Source organism: Microcaecilia unicolor, unplaced genomic scaffold (assembly GCF_901765095.1).
Source record: "Microcaecilia unicolor unplaced genomic scaffold, aMicUni1.1, whole genome shotgun sequence".
In the NCBI taxonomy this organism is placed as follows: domain Eukaryota; kingdom Metazoa; phylum Chordata; class Amphibia; order Gymnophiona; family Siphonopidae; genus Microcaecilia; species Microcaecilia unicolor.
Genome location: NW_021963283.1, coordinates 32,681 through 47,161, shown reverse-complemented (window position 1 = coordinate 47,161; position 14,481 = coordinate 32,681). Strand labels below are relative to the sequence as shown.

Sequence of the window (14,481 nt, the reverse complement as noted above, 5' to 3'; positions counted from 1 at the left end):
TATATGCAGCAGGAGCAGCCATTTTACAGACATACACATGGAAAAATAAACAGCATGGAAGTGTCCCCATTTCCATGTGAGCTGTCCAATTTCCAAACCTAGACGTGAGTGCAGCCAATTTAGTAATGAGGCTGCAATTTTTGTTTTTCTTCATTTTGGAGGCAGAAATAGACAACAGTGAATTAAGGAGAATTACTGCCTTAATCCCTTGTATTCAGCCTTGGACAAAGTGAGCATGTAAACATTTTTATGCATGTTTTTGAGCTGTGTAAACCCAGCAGAAACATTTTTTCCCCAAAGACGTGTATTTCTCTTGTAAAATGAGGAATATATTTATAGATACTTGTCCTGCCCAAGGGATGCCAAAACCACACCCTCGCTATTCCCCCTTGAAATATCTCCATGTTGTAGATCTCCATCTTGAAATAGTAGCGTTCTGAAATCACCATGTGCACATATATGCAATCTATATGTGTACATAAGTACATAAGTACATAAGTAGTGCCATACTGGGAAAGACCAAAGGTCCATCTAGCCCAGCATCCTGTCACCGACAGTGGCCAATCCAGGTCAAGGGCACCTGGCACGCTCCCCAAACGTAAAAACATTCCAGACAAGTTATACCTAAAAATGAGGAATTTTTCCAGTCCATTTAATAGCGGTCTATGGACTTGTCCTTTAGGAATCTATCTAACCCCTTTTTAAACTCCGTCAAGCTAACCGCCCGTACCACGTTCTCCGGCAATGAATTCCAGAGTCTAATTACACGTTGGGTGAAGAAGAATTTTCTCCGATTCGTTTTAAATTTACCACACTGTAGCTTCAACTCATGCCCTCTAGTCCTAGTATTTTTGGATAGCGTGAACAGTCGCTTCACATCCACCCGATCCATTCCACTCATTATTTTATACACTTCTATCATATCTCCCCTCAGCCGTCTCTTCTCCAAGCTGAAAAGCCCTAGCCTTCTCAGCCTCTCTTCATAGGAAAGTCGTCCCATCCCCACTATCATTTTCGTCGCCCTTCGCTGTACCTTTTCCAATTCTACTATATCTTTTTTGAGATACGGAGACCAGTACTGAACACAATACTCCAGGTGCGGTCGCACCATGGAGCGATACAACGGCATTATAACATCCGCACACCTGGACTCCATACCCTTCTTAATAACACCCAACATTCCATTCGCTTTCCTAGCCGCAGCAGCACACTGAGCAGAAGGTTTCAGCGTATCATCGACGACGACACCCATATAGGGATGCTTCTAAAATAACCCCTTACATTTAGATTCCTAGTTTCACTAGGGTTATAAATTTTGCATCCTAAAAACTGAGCTGCTACAGGGGTTAAGACAGAGGGAACAAGACAAAGGTTTAGCAAAGATAGAATTGGGCACCTAACTTAGGAGCCTTAAAAAATGATTTTGGAAGGTTTACACATGTAAATACACCAACATATACTTATAAAAAGAAATGTTATAGAAAAGCAGGATCAGCTTGATTTAACAGCAGTCTTTGATACTGTCCACCACAGAGATTATCATTTCAGCTCCAAGAAGTTGGGTTGGGCATACTTATTTTACAGTAGTTTTTTTGTGTCCTTCATGAAAAGGTTTAGGGAATATATTAGAACCACACCTTGTTCAGTTTAAGAATTGTTGGTGTTGGCTCCCTTTTATACATCTCCTATTCTTTTTCATTTGCATTTGACTCCCTTGGCTTGAATCATGGAAGACTTTGTACAGTTTTATACTTTTGCAGATGATGTTCAGTTAGTGATGTCTATGAAGATGATCAGTTTGAAGCTATTGCCTTCCTGAACACCATTTTGAGTATTATTAATGATTGGATTGGCCAGCAGAGATTAGTATTAAATGCTGACAAATCAAGTACTATGTGGCTGTCAAAGACGGACAAGCCCTTGTTAGTATAGCCATCACTGAGTCTGTTAAAACTTTTATAATGAGATTCTAAGTTTGGGAGTAAACTTAGACAGGACCCTGAGTATGTCCTCTCATATTGGTGGTGTTGTGAGGCGATGTTTTCACAAAACATTTCCTTACTCTAGCTAACTTAGGTGCCTTTTACTAAAGTGCAGTGAAATCTGGGCTTAACGCATTTTAACATGGGACTAAGCCCAGATTTAATGCAGCACTTAGGGGGGGGGGGATATTTTAAAATATTTTAATGTGTGTGCAAATGTCATTAACACGCGGCACCTGCATACAGTTAACAGGGAAGCACTTTTATTGCAGTCAATATTATACTGTATTGCTTTGCTGAATTTTTTTTTAACTGAACACATTTGACTTGTAGCCAACCTACAGGCTGGCCATTAAAACAGAGAGGATGATTGAAGATATTGTGAAAAATCTCACTAGTGAAAATGAAGAACTTCAGATGCATTGTGCCAGTGCAATTTTTAAGGTAAAAATGGAATGAAATGTCATAGAGTAAGTAATCTTATTTTTATTTTTGTATGATGTACTCTTGTATTCAGTTTTGTCAGACTTGTTATCTTGATCATTCCTCTCTGATTTTCCCTCCTAATCCCATAACTTTCAACCCACCCTTTATACAACAAACTGTTATCGAGAATTGCCAGCGTGATAATAAAAAGCAGACCAAATCATATTTGTCACTGTTAGACCTTTATGACCTGGTGTAACTATTCATGCCTACATTTAGGCATATCAGTGCCAGCATATGCTAATATTCTATAATGGCTTTGTGGTTCACAGATGCCATTATAGAATTAGTGCCCAGCATACCTAAATTGTGGCCAGTTATAAAATTACTCACATTGATTATAATTACTCATTCACATGGGACATTCTGAAATTAACTAATAAAAACTACCAGCAACAGTTACGGAGCAGAAATAGAATTACAAAAGCATTCTGTTCAAACTCTGATGTCATATAAGTGAGAGCAACAGAAACTAAAAAGTAACACAAAGCCTTGCAAACAGACACTCAAACTGCACTAACCCTACCTATATAAAGTCAGCACTGCAAATGTTCTGGAACAGCAGTACACTTCCACGTGGTAAAAGAGAACAAACGTACACATAATCTACAAAAGGAAAACACACTGTCACTTAGTAAAAGAAGAGAGACTACTGATTAGAAACAAATATCTAGACAAGAACTGAAATTGAAAATCTAAGAAACTACACTATCAGGCTCATTTTTGAAAGAGAAGGACGTCCATCTTTCGACATAAATCGGAAGATGGACGTCCATCTCCCAGAGACGTCCAAATCAGTATAATCGAAACCCGATTTTGGACATCTTCAACTGCAGTCCGTCACACAGACGTCCAAATTTCAAGGGAGCATGTTGGAGGCGTAGAGAAGGTGGGACTTGGGCGTGCCTAACACTTGGACGTCTTTGACCCATAATCGAAAAAAGCAAGGACGTCCCTGACGAACACTTAAGATGTTTTCACCCGGACGTGTTCTTTTTACAAATAAGGCTCAAAAAGGTGCCTAAAATGACCAGATGACCACTGGAGGGAATCTGGGATGACCTCCTGTTACTCCCCCAGTGGTCACTAACCCCCTCCCACCCTCAAGAAACATCATTAAAAATATTGCGTGCCAGCCTCTATGCCAGCCTCAAATGTCATACTCCGGTCCATGACAGCGCATGCAGGTCCCAGGAGCAGTTTTAGTGGGTACTGCAGTACACTTCAGACAGGCAGACACAGGCCCATACCCCCCTACCTGTTATATTTGTGGAGGAAACAGCGAGCCCTCCAAATCTTAACACAAACCCACTGTACCCACATCTAGGTACCCCCTTCACCCGTAAGGGCTATGGTAGTGGTGTACAGTTGTGGGGAGTGGGTTTTGGGAGGGTTTGGGGGGGCTCAGCACACAAGGTAAGGGAGCTATGTTCCTGGGAGCATTTTATGAAGTCCACTGCAGTGCCCCCTTGGGTGCCCGGTTGGTGTCCTGGCATGTCATGGGGACCAGTGCACTACAAATGCTGGCTCCTCCCACGTCCAAATGGCTTGCATTTGGACGTTTTTGACATGGACATCTTTGGTTTCAAAAATCGCTGAAAGTCAAAGGAAGTTTTTGGATTTGGACGTCTCTCACAGTATTTTCAAAATGAAAGATGGACATCCATCTTGTTTTTCGAAAATACGGTTTTCCCCGCCCCCGGATTTTGACGTTTTGCAAAGACGTCCAAATCGCAACTTGGACATCTTTTTTCTAAAATGCCCCTCTATGTCTTTGACAAAATATGAGCAGCAGACCCCTGAAGAAAGAGAAACAAAGACATTTCGTCCTGTGCAGAACATAATACAAGAAATCCACATTTTCAAAGCTCACATGTTATTCTCTAAATATAAAAAATCAACTTTGTTGTGTCTTTGTTCTCTGACCATTTTGTTTTTCCACTTGGGTTGGTCCTGGTCTCTCTTTACTACACCCTTTTATTGGATTTTTCCTTTTCCACGATCTAATCGCCATATTCTGCTTCTTCACTGTCTATCTTCTTCCCTTCCTCCTTTACATTTAACTCTGATCTCGCTGTTTCATTTCTTTCCTCCGTTTCTGTGTCTATTTTTTAAAAATCTACCTGTAGCTAGATTTCATTCCTCCTCCTCCCCCTCTCCCCCTCCCCCTCCTTACCAGCTTTTTCTCTTACTGCCCTAGTTCTCTTATTCCTCCTACCTGCGTCTTTTTCTTCCCCCAGCTTCCTATTTCCTGTCTTTCATTCATTTTCTAGTCTCCCATTTCCTCCCTATGCATTCATTGCCTCCCCAGCTTATCTGTCTCTCTGCTTTTTATCCCCTTACCAATCCCATGTACTTCCCTGTAAGTCATGCCCTCTCCAGCTTCACTCCCTTTGTCTTACCTCCATAAGACTCCCATTTCCCTTTCTTATCTCCTTCAAAGATCTTCTCCTTCCTTTGTTCCTCACCTTCTTCATAGCATGCCTGGCACACCCTCTTATTTTTTTTTCCATTCCCCCCACATCTTTTGCCCTTGCCTCTTCTCCCATTCGTCAGTATTCACCCATCTCCTTCTCCAATAATCATTTATGCTTTCTTTCATCTTCAGTACCCATCCCTCGGCCCATCCATCTTCATCTTCCCCTTCGTATTGCTTTGCTTCTCCCCTCCCCCACACAGTATCTGTCCTTCTCTTCCTTCTCCTAGCTCCTGCATCAGCTTCCAACCTCCATCTCCCATGTACCGCTTGTCAGACACCATCCCTTTTCTCTCAGGGATAACATTGGATCTCTTCTGCCACACGATCCCTATCCCAATCCCCAGTCTGATAGCTCTAAGTTCCTCTTCTCCCTACCCTCAGCCTCCTTTTGACATCTGCCCCCAGTATCAAAACATTTCTGTCACCCATTCCATCTCCCAAACTAAGAAAAACAAACTCAAAACATAAAAATTCATCCACAAGATTGGTTTGTGTTTAATGAGTGAATCAATACACCAGACTTTCTTAAAGGGGAGGAAAAGACCTCAGTAGGCCGCCTGCTCGCCTACTTCAGCTACCAAATGGCAGCATTTATAATGGTGGCTTCTTTTTCAATCGTTGGTCTCCAAAAACCTCCCCTAAAATTTTCAAAAAGTGCAAAAACCTGAGCTCACATAAAAGATTCAGATATATTCATGATAATATAACTTGTTCCGTACTGTATAAATTCAAGCTTATCCTGTTATTATCCTGTTAAAACAAACCAGAAGACTATTAAAAAGTCCTTTATATCTATGTCCCTACAGTGGCCATACTGTTTCACACAGTGGTTTCTTCAGGGGACTAATTTTCATTCATCAGCATTTCAATTCATAACTTGGCTCTGTTTTACCTGCAAACAATACAACTCACTCAATAATTCATACGGCGATATCATATACCATTAACTCTATATCGAGCAACATAGTTTAAATACCCCATGGGGATTTGTTGATCCAAAAATTCCATCCCTTGTATCCATAAAATACTCAACAATATATATACAATTCCCTTGTATTCAAAACCATTTAACTGGCCAGGAACAGCACTTGGCTGGTTAAATTGTACATAGCTGGCTATCTGGCAACATTTAGCAGGGGATAACAGGCTATCTCCTGTTCAATATTGCCAGTTAGCTGCTAGCAGATAGCCAGTTATATCGCCTGATATAACTGGCTATTCACCGATTTTTTTTAAGCCGGTTTAGTGGCCATATCTGACCACATGAAAATGTGGGATTTCTTTGGCCAGTTTAAAGAGAACCAGCTAGCGCTGAATATCAGTTTAGCAAGTTATCTTTAAACCACCCAGAAATAAACTGTATATTCAATGCCGATCACTGGAAACGGCCTGGCTTTGAATATCCGGGCTTAGTGCCGACAGTGGGATTTAGCCGGTCTAACTCCCACGGTCTAAATATTGGCCCCAGTGTGATTTGTTAAACATAGGGAACATGCACACACATTTTTTATTTACTTCAAAGTAACAAATATGGGAATACTCACTCCGTTCTATAATTTAGCATTTTTCCACTGTTAAACATAGACTCCGATGCCTAAAAAAATGGCATTCAGAGGCTGATCTTTTATACTGCCAACATTATGTGCAAACAGATGTGATAATGTCATATTCACCAGCAAACTATTCAAAAACATCAAAGTAACAAACAAAAGTTAAATAATCCCTCAGAAGTGACATATTTCTAAACTTTGAAGTTGACAGCAAAATTAATCCTTATACCCACTTTGAAATGCAATATATTTTTATTTTCAGTTTAGGGGAAATATCAATACAATCATCGGTCCCCCCAAATTTGATTATTCTCAACAAAAAATATATACATGTGTAGTATGTACAAGCCGTTCTAAGCCCTAAATTAATTAGATTGGAAATTGCCATAACAATTATTTTAATTTAAAAAATGCTGTCATTATCTAATGACAGCATCAGTCTAATGGTGGTCAACTGTGGGAAGGCTGCCTAAACCAATAATACCTAACTGATGCAACCTAACTCTTATATAGTAATGAAATCAAAAGGCAATTTCACTTCACAATCATATAACATTGTGTAAACCTGCTTTCATATATCACATGCATATATATATTTGCTGCTAAACATACGTGGAGGGGCATAATCAAACGGGGCTTCCAAGTTTTCCTGAGGACATCCTCGCAAGACGCCCCGCGAAGGGGCGGGGAAACCCTATTATCGAAACAAGATGGGCGTCCATCTTTCATTTCGATAATACGGTCGGGGACGCACAAATCTCAACATTTAGGTCGACCTTAGAGATGGTCATCCCCGGTTTTCGGCGATAATGGAAACCGAGGACGCCCATCTCAGAAACGACCAAATCCAAGCCATTTGGTCGTGGGAGTTGCCAGCATTCGTAGTGCACTGGTCCCCCTCACATGCCAGGACACCAACTGGGCACGCTAGGGGGCATTGCAGTGGACTTCAGAAAAAGCTCCCAGGTGCATAGCTCCCTTAACTTGTGTGCTGAGCCCCCCAACCCCCCCCCCCCCAACCCCACTACCCACAACTGTACACCACTACCATATCCCTTAGGGATGAAGGGGGGCACCTAGATGTGGGTACAGTAGGTTTGTGGTGGGTTTTGGATGGCTCGCTATTTCCTCCACAAGTGTAGCAGGTAGTGGGGGGGGGGGGGGATGGGCCTGGGTCCGCCTGCCTGAAGTGCACTGCAGTACCCACTAAAACTGCTCCAGAGACCTGCATACTGCTGTCATAGAGCTGGGTATGATATTTGAGACTGGCATAGAGGCTGGAAAAAATATATAAAAAAATTTTTTTTAGGGTGGGAGGAGGTTAGTAACCACTGGGGGAGTAAGGGGAGGTCATCCACGATTCCCTCCGGTGGTCATCTGGTCATTTAGGGCACATTTTTTTGGCTTGGCCGTAAAAAAAAAAAGGACCAAGTAAAGTCGCCCACATCCATCTTTGTTCCTTCTGCCAAGGATTCTTACCATGGTCGCCACCTTTCATCCCAGTGGGGACCTGCTCCAGAACAAACCCTTTTAAAATCTTCAAAGCTGTGTCCTTTTTCAATACAATGTGCTACCAACAGAGCTTCCGTTCTTTTTCTCTTAATATTAGATTTATCTTGTGCCTGGCGATTTAATGGTTTTACCTTCATAGACCCTGAAACATGTACATCATAAGACAAATTTAGATTTACAATTAATAAACCCTCTCAGTTCAAATGTCTTAATATCTATGGGATTAATAAATTCATTTAGGTGCAAGGTGATGTTACATACTTGACACCCACCACATTTGAAGTGACCAACTACCTTGTTACTGTCGTACTTATCACTGGATGATGATATTCCAGGCAATGATATTGTGGGACTCAAAATTTCTTTTAAAATTTTATACCTGGAAAAGGCAATTCTATGATTTTATCTTGAAAATGTGAATGAGTCCTAATAATGTCCTAATGTCCCCGGGGAGCCGGTTGATATTGTGTATCTGGATTTTCAAAAGGCGTTTGACAAGGTACCTCATGAAAGGCTACAGAGGAAATTGGAGGGTCATGGGATAGGAGGAAAAGTCCTATTATGGATTAAAAACTGGTTGAAGGATAAGAAACAGAGAGTGAGGTTAAATGGGCAGTATTCACAATGGAGAAGGGTAGTTAGTGGAGTTCCTCAGGGGTCTGTGCTAGGACTGCTGCTTTTTAATATATTTATAAATGATTTAGAGATGGGAGTAACTAGCGAGGTAATTAAATTTGCTGATGACACAAAGTTATTCAAAGTCGATAACTCGCGACAGGATTATGAAAAATTACAGAAGGACCTTACGAGACTGGGAGACTGGGCAGCTAGATGGCAGATGACGTTTAATGTGAGCAAGTGCAAGGTGATGCACGTGGGAAAAAAGAACCGAATTATAGCTACGTTGTGCAAGGTTCCACGTTAGGAGTTATGGACCAAGAAAGGGATCTGGGTGTCGTCGTCGATAATACACTGAAACCTTCTGCTCAGTGTGCTGCTGCGGCTCGGAAAGCGAATAGAATGTTGGGTATTATTAGGAAAGGTATGGAAAACAGGTGTGAGGATGTTATAATGCCGTTATATCGCTCCATGGTGCGACCGCATCTTGAGTATTGTGTTCAATTCTGGTCGCCGCATCTCAAGAAAGATATAGTGGAACTGGAAAAGGTGCAACGAAGGGCGACTAAAATGATAGCGGGGATGGGACTACTTCCCTATGAAGAAAGTCTAAGGAGGCTAGGGCTTTTCAACTTGGAGAAGAGACGGCTGAGGGGAGACATGATAGATGTATATAAAATAATGAGTGGAGTGGAACAGGTGGATGTGAAGTGTCTGTTCATGCTTTCCAAAAATACTAGGACTAGGGGGCATGCGATGAAACTACAGTGTAGTAAATTTAAAACAAATCGGAGAAAATATTTCTTCACCCAACGCGTAATTAAACTCTGGAATTTGTTGCCGGAGAACGTGGTGAAGGTGGTTAGCTTGGCAGAGTTTAAAAAGGGGTTAGATGGTTTCCTAAAGGACAAGTCCATAAACCGCTACTAAATAGATTTGGGAAAAATCCACAATTCCAGGAATAACATATATAGAATGTTTGTACATTTGGGAAGCTTGCCAGGTGCCCTTGGCCTGGATTGGCCGCTGTCGTGGATAGGATGCTGGGCTCGATGGACCCTTGGTCTTTTCCCAGTGTGGCATTACTTATGTACTTATGTTTACACACAGTAGCAACCGGGACATTATTTGAGAAATGCCTTAACACACACATGAAGACATTATACTCATTAACCTCCTTGGCCTTCAGCAATAAATCTCTGTTGTTATATTTAGCTCACTTGTATGTACTGTCTCTTTCTAGGTAACCCCTTTGCTTCAACTCCTTTCTAAACATTTTATCATGTGTTCTATCTTCTTCTTTACTGCAGACCCTTTTAAATCTTAAAAAATTGAGAGTATGGTATGCTGTCTTTTAATTTCTATGGATGGTTACTATCATAATGATATCAATAGAAATCAAACAAAATAAAACATGGAAAAGAAAATAAGATGATACCTTTTTTATTGGACATAACTTAATACATTTCTTGATTAGCTTTCGAAGGTTGCCCTTCTTCGTCAGATCGGAAATAAGCAAATGTGCTAGCTGACAGTGTATATAAGTGAAAACATTCAAGCATTACTATGACAGTCTGACAGGGTGGGAGGATGGGGGTGGGTCGGAGGTATGCATGGGGACATCAAAGCATATCATTGATATTATAATAGGATGGGTGTGGATAGGTGAGGGGTGGGGTGATCAACAGAGACATACAGCTTTATGGTTTATAATGGGCTGGGAACCCCAGGTCCTTGTTAAGTCCTTTCTGTTGGGTGTTAAAATATTCAATCATTCTGACTTCAAAGGTCTTACGTTCTTGTATGGTTTTAAAGTTACCTTTCAGTATTCTCACTGTGAAATCACTGGTACAGTGTCCTGGTTCTGTGAAGTGCTGTCCCACCGGGGTGGGGGCCCTACTGGCTGTATTGTTCATGTGATGTCTATGTAAATTGAATCTTGTCTTAAGCATCTGGCCTGTTTCTCCAATATAGCATCCTTCGTTACATTTTTTACACTGAATGATATATACCACATTGGAAGATGAGCAAGTGAAAGATCCCTTTATGTTGAATATCTTTCCTTTGTGGGTAACTGTGGGGTCCTGTGAAATATTTTGGCATAGTTTGCAACTGGATAAATTACAGGGACGTGTGCCCTTCTGTTCCTTTTCAGTCTGTGATGGAAGTTTACTTCTGATTAGCTTCTGTTTTAAGTTGGGTGGTTGTCGGAAGGCCAGTACTGGTGGGGATGTGAATATCTCTTTCAGTAATTCATCCTCCTGGAGTATAGGTTGTAGATCTCTTATGATTTTCCTCAGTTTTTCCAGCTCTGGATTGTATGTCACTACAAGGGGAATTCTGTCTGTGGATTTTTTCTCCTTGTACTGTAGCAGATTCTCCCTGGGTGTTTTGAGGGAGGAGGCAATATTCTTGGAGATTATTTTGGGTGTGTAGCCTTTCTGTTTGAAGGATGCACTCAGGCTTTTAAGGTGTCTGTCTCTGTCCCCTGGGTCAGAGCAGATACGGTGGTATCTTGTGGCTTGGCTGTAAATGATGGATCTTTTTGTATGTGAAGGATGGAAGCTGGAATTGTGGAGGTAGCTGCATCTGTCTGTGGGTTTCTTGTATATAGATGTTTGTATACAGCCATCACTGATTGAGACCGTGGTGTCCAAAAAATTGACTTTTTCTGGGGAGTAGTCAATTTTGAATCTGATTGTAGGATGGTATGTATTGAAGGCAGAATAAAATTGTTTCAGAGTTTCTTCACCCTCCGTCCAAATCATAAAAATGTCATCGATGTACCGGTAGTATTTTAGAGGTTTGGTCTGGTGTGTATTCAGAAATGTCTCTTCCAGCTCAGCCATAAAAAGGTTGGCATATTGGGGTGCTGTCCTGGTGCCCATCGCAGTGCCCATTATTTGCAGATAGATATCATTGTTAAAGCGGAAGTAGTTGTGAGTTAAAATGAATTTGATTAATTTTGTAATAGTTTCTGGTGAGTATTGATGGTCCAGTGTGGATTTTTTTAGGAGTCTTCCACATGCAGCTATGCCATCCGCATGTGGAATGTTGCTGTATAGTGATTCTACATCCATCGTGACCAGAAGGGTGTTAGGTGGTAGTTGCTTGATATTTATCAATTTATTCAGAAAGTCTGTGGTGTCTTGTATGAAGCTGTTAGTTTTGTGTATGAGAGGTTTCAGAATACCCTCTATGAATCCAGATATTTCTTCCGTGAGTGTGCCAATACCTGATATGATTGGTTTGCCAGGGTTTCCCGGTTTGTGGATCTTATATGTCTCTGTTGATCACCCCATCCCTCACCTATCCACACCCATCCTGTTAGAATATCAATGATATGGGGGGGTGGGAGGGGGCAGGGATTGGATGGGGAATTATTATACTCTGTTAAAAAAACTCTAAAAAATTACTGAAGTTTGGTAATGTACTTGTAGGCCAGTTGATACTGTTACTCGTTACAATATAGGCAGTACTATTAGACTTCTTGTATATGTAAAGCAGAAGTGCTTGCCTGTTGCTTGTATTATGTAAACTTTGTTCAAGTTCACTGATAATAAAGACTTCTTGCAAAAAAAAAAAAAAGAATATCAATGATATGCTTTGATGTCCCCATGCATACCTCCGACCCACCCCCATCCTCCCACCCTGTCAGACTGTCATAGTAATGCTTGAATGTTTTCACTTATATACACTGTCAGCTAGCACATTTGCTTATTTCCGATCTGACGAAGAAGGGCAACCTTCGAAAGCTAATCAAGAAATGTATTAAGTTATGTCCAATAAAAAAGGTATCATCTTATTTTCTTTTCCATGTTTTATTTTGTTTGATTTCTATTGATAACCTTAAGAGTGGAATAACACGGCTACCACACTCCTCTACTTATCATAATGATAGAAAGTATTTGTATCAGTGGGCTTCTTAAAAAGTTTAGTCTCAAATCCGTCTTTGTGCAGATATATTGATGACTTGGAATTGTGACATTGATGAACTTTTGGCATTTCACGCATGTCTAAACACCAGGGATTGTAATCTCAAATTTGATTTGAACTATAGTAGGGATGAGATCTCTTTTTTAGATATTATGATCAGATATGTGAATGACAAATTTGAGACTACCCTGTATCGCAAACCCACAGACATCAACAAAGTGAATTGCACTACAAAAGTTGCCAAGCATGGCATTAAAATATAATTTGCCTTATAGCCAATTCTTAAGAATTAAAAGGATATGAAGCAGGATTGAGGAACCAGAATTCTCATTGCTCCCTTTTGGTTGAGGCAGGTGTAGTTCCCTCTGTTTCTGGAGGTAGCCTCCAATGACCCATGGAGACTGGACTCAGGGCCGTGCCAAGGGCCTCTGGTGCCTCCCTGCAGACTATCAGTTGGCGCACCCCCCCCCCCCCCCGTGTGGCACAACAGCGCTTATTTTCCTTTCCTGTGCCCTTGTAGTCTCCCCTCCTTCCTCCCTGATTCTAGCTTGTTCTCTTCCCCCCCCCCCCACAGAAATTTCCTTGCCTTGTCTTTCCTTTCTTCCCGAATCCCAGCTGGTTCACTCCCAGTTCCCCCAACCTGCAGGGCCTTCAAATGCACTTTTTATCCCCATAACAGGCCCAGGCCATTACAGTAATCAAAAACAAGGGGCGATCATGTGACTTTCATGTCTTACCAAATGATGTCAGCAAAAAACAAAATATATGCGGATCCTCCAAGCCGCGCAGCGGCTCTCTCTCCTCCCAGCACTCCAACGGTGTCGGCAACACCCAGTCCTTGGCCTTCGAAGTTCGGTCAACGTCGACTCGAAATAACTCGACGGGACGGCGGTCGGAGACTCGGACTGCCTGCGAGGCTCCAAGGTGCGTGCCATGCGTGGAAGAGCTGGGGCCGGTGCCAAACAGCTGAGCGCTGTGCACGGGAAGGCAGCAGCGCACGCGCATAGGCGCCAACACGGTACAGAAGAGGTTTATTTTTTAATTTTTCATAACACTTGACCGGCGCGGTGGCGCCCTTGAAGGCAGGCGCCCCCCTGCCATGCTTACCCCGCTTACTGGGTTGGCATGGCCCTGACTGGACTGCTTTCCGAATCTCATCATTCAGTATAAGGGGTCTCTTTGGCATCCCAGCCTTCAATCCCTAACCCTCAGGGCTTGAATATTGAGAGAGTATAGAGCTAGCATCCATGCATCTGCATGAGAGTGTCTCCCGGATCCTGCTTTCTTCCAGGAAAAACTCCACCAGGGCCGCCGAGAGACTGAGCCGGGCCGCGGCTGCCTCCCCTCCACTCAGGATCGCCGCTACTGCAGCTGAGATACCTTGGGGCTGGCGGGGATCCTGAGGTCCCACCAGTGGAAGACTCCAGCGCTGCTCTTCACTCCATGCCTGCCCTGCCCTTGCGGCTGCTTTGGTGCCTGAGGAGAAAAGCAACCGCTCGGCACATTGGTAGAGACAAGTGAAGAGCAGAACTGGAGGGGGGCCCGGCACCAGAGTTTGCTGTCTCTTGCTCCTGTCAGGACACAATCACTGGGGCCTGTCAGAAACAGGAGAGAGAGAGACCCCGGCACCGGGCCCTCTTTGGAGTCTGGGCCCAGGGAATTTTACCCCCCGGCAGCCCTGAACTCCACTAAGAGGTCATGTAATTTTAAATGGAAGAGGTTTGTCATCTGGTGTGAGGGCAAGGTCCCTAGATCCTTTGACTTGCCCTACACAAAAGCTGCTTGGATACCTTCTATACCGTTGAGTCTGGTCTCAAAACCAACTCTGAAAGGGTTCACCTCGGTGCACTTGGCGCTTTCCATCACCATGTAAAGGGTAAACCCATCTCTACAGCCTCTAGTTTGCTTTTGACTGTTC

The 14,481-nt window shown here is 42.5% G+C and overlaps 1 protein-coding gene across 1 annotated transcript in view; it reads left to right on the top strand.

The window, feature by feature from the left end:
* Nucleotides 1-14,481, top strand: part of LOC115459145 (armadillo repeat-containing protein 4-like) — a 102,800-nt gene that overhangs the window by 74,089 nt on the left and 14,230 nt on the right. Inside the window, exon 6 of the mRNA XM_030189019.1 lies at nt 2,316-2,426. Within this exon, the coding sequence (XP_030044879.1) occupies nt 2,316-2,426 (111 nt within the window). The remainder of the gene's footprint in view (nt 1-2,315; nt 2,427-14,481) is intronic.